The sequence below is a fragment of the Solanum pennellii genome, chromosome 4 (genome assembly GCF_001406875.1).
Source record: "Solanum pennellii chromosome 4, SPENNV200".
NCBI lineage: Eukaryota > Viridiplantae > Streptophyta > Magnoliopsida > Solanales > Solanaceae > Solanum > Solanum pennellii.
The window spans coordinates 135,740-145,375 of NC_028640.1; the positions used below are offsets into that span (position 1 = coordinate 135,740).

The 9,636-nt window shown below is 30.0% G+C and overlaps 2 protein-coding genes across 3 annotated transcripts in view; one reads left to right on the plus strand and one right to left on the minus strand.

Annotated features, from left to right (window-relative positions):
* Positions 1-1,014: 1,014 nt before the first annotated feature.
* LOC107017288 (basic leucine zipper 43) lies at positions 1,015-1,751 on the minus strand. The gene has a single exon (XM_015217550.1). The coding sequence runs from the start codon at positions 1,720-1,722 to the stop codon at positions 1,147-1,149; it is 576 nt and encodes a 191-aa protein (XP_015073036.1). The 5' UTR covers positions 1,723-1,751; the 3' UTR covers positions 1,015-1,146.
* Positions 1,752-7,610: 5,859 nt separating this feature from the next.
* LOC107017693 (protein PHYLLO, chloroplastic) overlaps positions 7,611-9,636 on the plus strand; it is a 26,210-nt gene continuing 24,184 nt past the window's right edge. For both annotated transcript variants that reach the window (XM_015217916.2, XM_015217917.2), the window contains exons 1-3: positions 7,611-7,866; positions 7,964-8,155; positions 8,628-8,839. In XM_015217916.2, the coding sequence (XP_015073402.1) occupies positions 7,708-7,866; positions 7,964-8,155; positions 8,628-8,839 (563 nt within the window). In that variant the 5' untranslated portion in view covers positions 7,611-7,707. The remainder of the gene's footprint in view (positions 7,867-7,963; positions 8,156-8,627; positions 8,840-9,636) is intronic.

Here is a 9,636-nt window from a genome sequence, read left to right on the forward strand (position 1 = left end):
TTTTTTTAATAATTTTTTAAAATAAGTAGCAATCAAATTTTTTCTAAAAAATTGATTTAAAAAAATATAAAAGAAAATTGGAGACAAATCGCTGCACTTGCAGCGATTTGCTCCTTTTTTTTATTTTTTTTTAATTTCAAATAAAAAATTAAGAAAATCGCTCCTTAGGGAGCGATTTATTAAAAAATTATTTTTTTAAAAAATATTTTAGAAATCGCTGCCAAGGCAGCGATTTTACTTTTTCCGGCACGCAAAGTCGCTGCCCTTCCAGCGATTTTGCCCTTTTGGTTAAAATAAATATTCATATACCATTTTGGAAATTTTATTAACATTTTATACCCTTTAGGCTCCGGACTCTATTTTTGTGTGCAAAACAGGACCCTACCCTTAATATATTGGCTGACTTCTTTATTTGGTTTCCCACTCACTGTTTACTGCCTATATTGGAGCTTTGATCGCGCATTGTAGGGCTCATTCAAAGGTGAGTACTCCCAACAGGATTTTCTCCACGCATGAAACCTCAGTCCTACCGCACCACTAAATCATGCTAGTTGGCTGACTTCAATTATTTACCTAGGTGCATTCACTTTGTACACTAACCTTTTTTTTTCTTCCTTAACCTTGTTTGTGTTCTTCTATGTGGTTATTAAGTGACTGAATTTTCCATTGAGAACTGTTCTGTGGCTATTTTTACTGATTTTTGATTGGAACAGTGTAAAAAGAAAAAAATTGTTAATGTTTCATATGGTAAAATTAGAAAGTTCCTCACTAGTTAATTGATAATCTGTTTTCCATCATGCGTTTTTCCACTGAGTTGGTCGGTGAATGGAAAACGAGTGATAAAATCTATGTTTTATATAACAAATTTCCCACCTATTTGTGGTTGGAAAAGCCTTTGTTTCTATTACTGTCTATTCATTTTTACTTGTCCAGTATTGACTTAGCGAAGACAAGTAGTAATACCAACCATGGAGAGTACTACTAGTATTTATGCATGCAAACTTTAGTCATGGCTTAATTGCAAACTGAGATCATATAGTCTAACATGATGCTTCACATATATATTCAACTAAAAATTAAACTCATTGGCATTGAGGTAAAAAGAGAACAACATGATGAAGGAACAACATTGAAAATATGTCCAGCTCACTCTAATTTTCTCTCTGTGGTGGATTGGTTTGATGATTCAGTCTTTAGACTAGATGGAACGTTATCGTCTATGTTGCTGAAACCATTGAAAGGAGTAGCAACTTGAATGTCTACAAGCAATCGACGAAGATCATAAGCCTCATCCTTGAGCTGCATATTCTCTTGAACAACTTGTTCATGAGATTCTGAGACTTGGTTTAACTTATTTATTAGATTATGATTTTCTGTTCTAAGACGAACTACTTGTGACCATAACTCATCAAGGTGCCTTTGTTTCCTCATCCTTGATCTTCTAGCTGATTCTCTGTTTGATATCATTCTTCTCTGCTTTCGTTCATCGATGATTCTATGTTGTTGTTCCTCCGATTCATCCGAGGTTGAGTTACTACTGATGCATGATGCAGGTTGTGTACTTATCAAGTCTTGAATAGGAAAAGTAAACGACTGATAGTTGTTGGTTAGGAATGTGTTGTTGAATTGGAAGTTTTTGTGCATGAAGGTGTAATCAATAGGAAGTGATGAGGGATTTTCTTGAGCTAAGTAGTGGATTGTTGCAGCCTCTGATGAAATCATGATTGATTGTATTTGGATGAAGCTAAGGTTTAGTTATCAAATAAAAGTTGTAATGGTCAGGTTTTTATAGGAGCACAAGGCTTGACAAGTGGGGATATATAGAAGTATACATAATTCTCATTTAACTTGGTTTCATCTGATATTATATGTCCTCTAACTTTGAGTACACACGCGTTTTACTTGGCATCTGACATGGCGTTCTAGGTATATTATGTCATATATGATGCATATATCTATTCGTTCAATTTTATACATGTTTAAATGTGAACTTATGCACATGACTCAAAATCAAATAACGTCAAGTTAAAGAGTATATTTATAAAATAAGTGATTTCAAGTCTACACGAAGGGTTGAGTTGTGGTAATATATATTATTAAACTATTAAAACAATTCTTATAGCCTACCCCAACTAGTGCATGGTTTATGCATATTTTAATGTAGAAAGAAAAGGCATCATGTATGGCCTTTTATATACATTCATATCATAATGAGATTTTAATGAAGGTTGAGTTTTTTTTTTTTTTTTTTTTATAATTATTGACTATTTTAGAATTCATGTCATATATGATTTCTGTTTTTTATTAAGATTTTTTTCATATTTAGAATTTAAACTCAAAACATCTAATTAAGAAAAAAGTAATCTCATCCGTTAAACGGAGAAGTAAAAGAAGAAAACAGTTTAAAAGTCAATTTTAGAAGAAGGTATATGCAAATTGAAAATCATATATATTAAAGTCTCACAGCCAATAGAAATTGTGAATTGATGACGAAATCTAGGTCGATTGATGAAAAGTTATAAACTATTTAAAGCATGAAATTTTGATCATTACTTTAACAAAATGATGAGTCGAAAGGCACTTGAGATTGAGATAGAAGGGACCCAAAATAAATTTAATAGTCTATATTATACTGTACTATTTAATAGTATCACAGTATTCTTAATATATTAATTCCAAGCTTTTAATAAAAATAACTTCTCAAAAATGTTTAGGAATCTATAACCAAAACACAAGCTTACGATATATATGTACATAAATATTAATTATTGGCCTCTGGTGGAGGGTACTTGTTTTCATCTTTTTAATTAATTTCATTGTGGCTCTAAATTCTAATTGTTCAAATAAATCCTTTCAAGAACTGAAGAGCCTTAATTGATTGACTCTTATTAGTATTTCTGATGTTGTAGGTGTATATTTTCCCCTAATCAATTTCTTTATAATTCCCTTTTATATTATGTTATCTTCTCAATTTATGTGACACTATTGCTCAATTAAAAAAAGGACTTAATTTCATATTTAGTACAAATAATTTAACTATAATTTTATAACTTATTTCGGACCACAATTATCAAACATTTATTTTTCCTATACAATCAAAGTGTCTAGTAAAAAGCATAGGTGACACTCGATAGTCCATGTAGCAAGCTATCTTAATGTCAGAGTTCGATTTCAAAATTATGTAAGTAGATATTTAATTCGAGGAGATAACTGAAAACATGACTAAAGATTCTTTAGGTCGTAAATATTTGCGTTGATAATATTTCACATTTCATTACTTAAAAAAGTGTCTTAGTACTGCAGTGTCCGTACAGGGTTAATATAGTCATTTTGATAGCTTCTAGTTTGATTATACATCACCATGTTAGCCTGGTAAGAATAATGTATGCACTTGCAAAGGCCACTAATTGAGTAATGATTGTAGCATTTTCATTAAGACCCTACTACCTATATCTTATTAATATATATATTATATCTGGTTAATGTTTACTATCAAAAGATGTGATGTAGTGAATGAATTTATTCTTATTCTCCTTTGTTTTTAATCAGATCAGGTTTCCATTTCGAATTATGAATGAATATTTTTTCTCAAATAATACTCTATTGTTCGAATTTTAAATAATCACACTTTATTACGAATATTGAATATCAAACGATAAATTTGGAAGAAAAAAACCTTGGGCATAATAATAAAACCTTCCCCTCACTCACCCACCACCACAACAACCTCACATTATAATAAGAAATAAAACATTTTGTGGTGACTAAAATCATTATAAAAATTGTAAGAATTGTCACGAAAGATTATTCATCGCAACTCAAAAAGGTCATTAATTAAATAACTAGCTAGTTTCATGAAATATTATTGGAGTATAGTTCCAAAAAAGAAACAAGATTATCTTAATTATCATCAAAGATAAACAAAGTTTTATGAAAATTAGGATCACTTATAAGAATCCCTTAATTTTGAAAAGTGAAAGTATTTATCATGAGATTCTGTAAAAAGGGAACAATTCTGATTTATTTGTACCAAATGAAAAGAAACTAAATTAAACAAAAAGAAATTAGACACATATAGGTTAGTTAGATTAGATATTAGATAAAACAAGATTGGATACAAACTTAAAGAACATACGTGCATATATTTTTATCCACATACATAATATAATATATATTGTATAATATATAGTATGCGTGAGTGGGTGGGTGGGGTTCATAAGCAACTATAATTTCATGTATTTCAATCAAAAATACAACACACATATTTGTTGTTAAATCTGTGTTCAAAATATTTAACCAGAAAATCGAAGTAAACTGAAAAAAAATAATCTTTAATACGAAAAGAAAATATTTACACCATAAATTAAAATAATAATTTTCTTCCGGAATAAGATAGATATATTATTTATTGAAATAGCAATATCTTACATTCCAGTAACATCAATAAACTTAAAAGTCAGCAATAGTACGTTAGAGGATTATTTCTATTTAAAAATACAAAAAACCTTCCGCAAATAAACTTTATTTTCTCTTCTTTTAATATGTGTTTTACTTCATTCACGTAATAAGAAAAATTTATTAGTTTGATGTAAACACCAAATGCGGATAATTTTTTTTTCAACAATATTTAATTTAAAACTTTATAAAAGGATGATCTACTTGTCTTATTAAGGTTATGATTTATTTTTTATTTTGAAAATCTGTTAATTTAATCATTTGTTATTAATTTATCTGTTCTTGGTGGACACTACCTTTTGATTAAAAAAACCTTTTTTATCTTTTAGTAATTTCAAATAGACACATTATATATTAATTTAAAACAAAAAAAAAATCTTGTCAAATCTCAAAGGTGGCAACTTGCAACCGCAAAATGCATTTTCTTCAATTATTTTTAGCACTAAATTATTTTGTGTTGATTTCCCCCACTATACAACTCCATAGATTATTGGATAAGAACTAATCAGATAACTAATAAATTAATCAAAAAAAAAAAATTAAAGTTATTAACATTATCATATAACTCAACATAATTTTATAGACATACTTGCAACATATTAGATTAAAATGATTTCATTAAATAATAACTCAGGCAGTCTTAACATCACAAGCAAAATTAGTTCTCTAAGTAGTCAAATATAATTAAAATTAAGGCCATCCCAAATCTTTATTATATATAGAAAAATAAAAAAACAATAATTATAGTGTGTGACATAACTTAGGAAATAAAAGGAAGACAAAATTTAATTGAAAGGACACAGAAAATGACCTTTCATGGTACATTTCTTCCTTGTTAGTAATAATGAATTTTTCCACTATATTTAGGTAAATGTGGTTCCCAAAAAATGGTCTGACTCGTAAACAGGAAAAAAAATATATATAATGAAGTTGTTACGTAAGGGGACTCGATTTAACATTTTCACTATTAAATTGACGATTTTCATTATTAGTGACGAAAAAAGAATAGTAGTACTAAACTAGATAGCATCACCTCTTTGTTTATACTAATACTTTTGTCTGATTATATTAGTGGTGGTTTGTGCGTTTTAAAAAAATATATATACTGTAATTCAAACGTATGTTATCCGTTGCTTACCTACCGTCTCTAATTAAGGCCTAAATCCACTTCAATGTGGATAATTAATTTATTAATTGTGTTAAGACTTTTAGGGTTAAATTCAAAGTGTCTCCAAATTACTGACCAAAGGGATTAAGCATAAAGATTATTAGAAATTTATAATGCTATTATCACCACTAATTGAGGTTTATGTGTCAGTGGTTTGGACCACATCTTTAGTGATTAGAGAAATGGTATATTGCCAAATCGAAAATGACAAGCATGTTGATAATTAAGTACCTATATATATGAATAAAATAAGATTTCTTATAAGAAATTAGGTTGAAAAAAATATTGAGAGTTAATTTTAATTAATTAATGGCACATCAAGGTTAGATATATCATTAGATACATATATGAAATATCATTAATTTAATTGGACCATGAAAGAATTTTTTGTAGCTAACCATTTCAATTACGTTAGTGTAGAATTCAAAACATATTAGAGCCACAGGACTTCTCCATATCGAAGATATTTTATTATATTTTTTTGTCGTGATCCAAAAATTTAAGATCATGAAGTCACTTATTCAAATTCATCGATACTAAGCTAATGCATTGCATAACAGAACAACAAGTAATAATACAGAAGAAGTAAAGTAATAGAGTAATAAGTGCTAGTGAATATATATATCACAAATTATAGTTGAAAATAAAATGAAAAAAATAGAATAAATAATATTCAGGCTGATGTGTGGATATGTTTCTCGCTTTCTTCAAGGAGATTCAAATCAATTGTTGTATAATCTTTACCGATATGTCTAACTCTTGACTTTCTCCCCTCCAAGATACGATATTCCAACAACATCGTATAACTCAACCAACTTCAAATTAGTCGAAGCGTCCAAAGCTAAAAAAAAAAAGACTTCTTCCTTCAATGTTATATTACTCTCTTTTGTATAGTAAACAAGTAAAAGACATAAAAAATATTTTTTTTATCTCAATTCTCTCTTTCATTATACTAACCTCGAAATGTAAACACAATACACTATCTCATATCAAATTCTCATTTTTTTTCTCTTTATTCAACACAACGAAGAAAATTAATTTTTTATGTAAGTATAAAATTTGTTCCACAAATAAATATAAAATTATAAATAGTTATTTTAAAATTAGTGAGACTATTATGACTACATGAGTTACACAGAATTATATATAGCATAACTTTCTTCACTTTATACCTACTTATAATTATCATGTACTTACTATTTTAATTTCTAATATTAAAATGCACAATATACACCCATTACAATAAGTCCTAATACAACTTTCATAAGAACTAAATGAATGCCCAATTCTAATATCATTCAGTACAAGAGCATCTATAAGTATACAAATGTTTAACAATACATATTTGCTTGTTTGATGGTTGATGTTTGAAATACTACACCAACGTAAGTGTATCTTAGTTTTACTCATATAACCTATTTCTTTTCTTTCGGTAACATTATTATAGATAATGTATTTATATTGTATAAAAAAAATGTATAATAGATGTGTATACTAAAAAATAAATTTAGTCTTCATGAACTTCAACTAGTAAACTCCATCCAAAATGATTTTCAAACAAATAACGTCAAATTTTAATCACATAAGATACAACTTCAACATAGCATTCTTGATAAATTCCAATCATAATTTTAACAGTCACAAAATTTATTTATGAGCATTAAAGCTTAAAAATTCTCAAGAATCTCCTTATCAAAGGCGATCTCATTTCTAGGCGGACCCAAACTCGAAATCACGAATTATAAATAACAAATTATAAATAACAAAAAAATACTAACCACTTAATCATAACCCTTGTTGTTAATTGTTTCTGATTTACAAACAAACTCAAATATATAACATCTTTTCCCTATTTTTATTAAAAAATCATTTTTGGGAGTTCATCTTTCTAAAAAAATTAATCAATCAAATATAAAAATAATTAGAAAAAAATATTTTTCTATGCATCCACACTAATTTCCTTAAAAAGTTGATCGAAAATGCCCCTTATTAGTCTTTTTTTTTAAAAAATCGGACACCTTATCCTCTCAACTTCCTTTAACCGTCATCCTCCGTCTTCTGCCAGAAAATTTTCGCCGGCGGTAATGAATTCTCACAGCTTAACCGGAACTTACTCATTTCCTTTTTATCCATCTCTCCCAATTCGCCGTACAATCATCAATGTCATCGATTACAACCATTTTCCCCTACTCACTTCCCGGCGCTTCACACTGCATCGTCTCTGCAAAAAAACAAACTTTCAGGTCCCTCAATTGTCTTAAAGTAACTTTTTTCTAAATGGGTTTCTCTTTGTTTTTTAAAACAATAATTAATTCTGGTGTTTTCTAAATGTGTACGTAGGTAGTTCGCTGTTCACGTCAAGAAAACAGAATATTGGAACCAGAGGATGCAGCATTGTTGATTTCTACGTGTATTACTCGCAATTTGTCTCCGGCTTTAACTTTAGAACAAGGATTGGAAAAGATTAAGGAGGCTGTGGAGGAGCTCAAGGCCAAGCCTCCTTGTTCTTCTAATGGGATGTTCAGATTCCAGGTACATTTTCCTTGTAGGAAACCTTTATTAGGTGAATGATAGCTGTGGTGCTCTTAGGACGATTTTATTGTGTAATTAGTCTTAGATAAGCAGTAATTGTACAACTTTACTCATTAAGCTGTCCTTTTGGGGGCATCCAATTAAATAAGAGATATAGAGATGGTTAACAACTTAGCATAGCCGTCGCGTCGCTCAAGGATGCTGCATAAAAATCTAGAAGTGATCCAAAAAGAAAATAGAGAAGTTATCAAATATCTGATTTATGTTGTCATCTGAATTCATTCAAACTAATAATGTCTATGGGTGCAGTATATGCATGTTTGCTTGGTTAAGTTTTAGTGTCTAGTTGATGATATGTTGTTAGGGACATATACTTCCATGAGGTTACATAGGATTAGAATTTATTCTGAACACAGACAATCAGAGTGGGTCTTCTTTCTTGATCAGTGAGATGATGATTGTTTATATGTAGGTTGCTGTTCCGCCCAGTTCAAAATCTTTGAATTGGTTTTGCTGTCAACCGGAGTCATCAGGAGTATTCCCACAGTTTTTCCTTTCCAAGGAGAAGCAAAATCCATCATATAAATCAGTTGAAATGGGTCATACACGCGGGATCTTTGGAATTGGGGCAGCAATCAACTTGAAGGGATTTTCTGCCACTAAAGAATCTGGGGAATTTGAAAGGTAATTTCAGACCTTCATCACTGTTTCAACTTCAGCGCTTACATAACTGATTATTTTTACGCTCCCTTTTGAACTTTTGAACATTTATGTTTTCACATTCCTGCCGATCATTTTATATGAATCCAGCTTGATTAATGTAAGTGTAATTAGAATCAATTATTGGTGGAAATGGAGCAACCTGAGGTTCCATCTTATTATGTTTTTCCTCAAAGAGGTGGTGATATTATAAAATTAATTATGAAGAGGCAATGGATGCAGACAAGTAAACTCTTCTAGTGGGATTAGACTTAGTGAAGGTTTAGTTGAGGAAAGTCTTATTTCTTCTCTGTTTGAGGAACTTGTATGACAGTGGATGTAAGAAGGAGAATGAGTGTTCCTATAGACAATTGAGGAGAAATGCTAGGGCTTGAGAAAAATTAAAATTTCCTTGCTTATAATGTGAAAAGGCGGAAGAGATGTGAAAGTACGTTGGTCAGAGCTCAAGAATGTTCTTGCATAAGCATTGAAGACAATGGTCCATTTCAGGAAACTTGTATTATGTTTTCTGTAAAAAATGATTCAACTATGGGGACCCAGACTAGTCCAAATATTGGTGATAGCATCATGACTGGACTTTGTATAATCCACTAGAGTGAGTTACTCCATGACCCCTACATGAATAAAAAGCTCGTCTTTCCTACAGAGCAGAGTATCAATAGGATCCTCTGTACTTGTTCTTTCTATTAAAAAACTGTCTTTTTGGATGAAATTCCATAAGAGATGGAGATATTGAAAGAGCGGGGGGGGGGGGGGGGGGG